Source organism: Leptonychotes weddellii, unplaced genomic scaffold (genome assembly GCF_054177405.1).
Source record: "Leptonychotes weddellii isolate Sample4059 unplaced genomic scaffold, ASM5417740v2 HiC_scaffold_4560, whole genome shotgun sequence".
Lineage (NCBI taxonomy): Eukaryota > Metazoa > Chordata > Mammalia > Carnivora > Phocidae > Leptonychotes > Leptonychotes weddellii.
In genome coordinates, this window is record NW_028012530.1 from 10,246 (window position 1) to 11,649 (window position 1,404).

General features: G+C 40.3%; 1 protein-coding gene across 1 annotated transcript; it reads left to right on the plus strand.

Annotated features, from left to right (window-relative positions):
- Window positions 1–538: 538 nt before the first annotated feature.
- Window positions 539–1,400, plus strand: LOC102750024 (olfactory receptor 6C74-like; the record flags this gene model as incomplete). Its single annotated transcript, XM_031022702.2, has 1 exon — window positions 539–1,400. A coding segment is annotated over exon 1 (711 nt), but the record flags the coding sequence as incomplete, so codon positions are not given.
- Window positions 1,401–1,404: the final 4 nt, after the last annotated feature.

Below are 1,404 nucleotides of genomic sequence, written 5' to 3' on the forward strand. Positions count from 1 at the left end.
TGCTAATGTAGAAGAAGGGGCTCATAGTTCTTTTGAAGAAAAATAGAAATACTGAATATCAGTGACTGGCATAGTACAGTACCAAGCATAAGTCCTCAAAATATGATGATGATGACAACTTGGACTATAGAATGTGTTAAATTATAAAACGGATATTCAAAGGGGATATTTCTAACATTACTGTTATGCTTACTTACAAATTGATAATATTATTAAAAACAATACAATTTTGTATAATTAGAAAAATATCAATTTCCCTGCTTACCATTGATGCTCTATTTAAGGATTATATTAATGACCATTACATTACAACTAGACTTTGAGGAACTCATAGAATATATTGGCATCATATGCCAAGTGAGTTACATGCTTTATCTTAATTAAGTCTCACAAGAACATGAACAGGTAGATACTATCATCTTCATTCTATAGAGGATGAAAGTGAAGTTCACAAAGGTTAACTTCCTTTTCAAAGATGACCCATCTCTTAGGTGTTAGAACTTGGTATTGAACAAGTATTAAATTCAGGTCCTTTTGATTCAAGACCAACTGCCTAAACCATTTTTCTCTCAGCCTAGCCAATTTTTTGGCTAGGCAAGTAACTTAATCATATGCTCCTCTAAAACCTTTGTGTTCCCTGATGTCTTTATTATAGGTTAAGGACTATAGGGATGCTGCTGTAGAAGGAGATGCCCATAGAAATGGGGAATGGAACAACTGTCCAAGAATTCATCTTGGAGGGGTTTCCTGCCATCCAGCACCTGGGAAAGGTCCTCTTCCTGGTGCACCTGCTGGCTTACCTGGCATCCATTGCAGGCAATGCCGTCATAGTCACCATCACCTGTGCTGACTCCCGGCTCCACACACCTATGTACTTTTTCCTCAGCACTTTCTCCTTCTTTGAGTGTTGCTTTACAAGTGCTGTTATTCCTAAGTTGCTGGTCATCCTTCTTTTAGGCAAGCAAACCATTTCCTTTCCTGCCTGTTTCATACAAGCTTTTTTCATTGTATTTCTGGGAGCATCAGGTTTCCTCCTCATAGCAGTGATGTCTCTGGATCGGTATGTGGCCATTTGCAAGCCTCTGCATTACCCAACCATCATGAACCTGAAGACTTGCTTCCTCCTGGTCACTGCCTGCTTCACATTGCCCTTCTCTCTCATCACTGGTCCACTAGTAAAGATTTCTCAGTTATCCTTCTGTGGTCCCCATGTCATCCCCCACTTCTTCTGTGACCTTGGCCCCCTGATTCATCTCTCCTGTTCTGACACCAGGTCTGTTGAAATGTTGGTCTTCATCCTTGCCTTGTTTATCCTTTTGACATCCCTTATCATAACCAGCATTGCCTACAGCAACATAGTAGTCACAATCAAGCGACTCCCATCAGCCAAGGAGCAACAGAAAG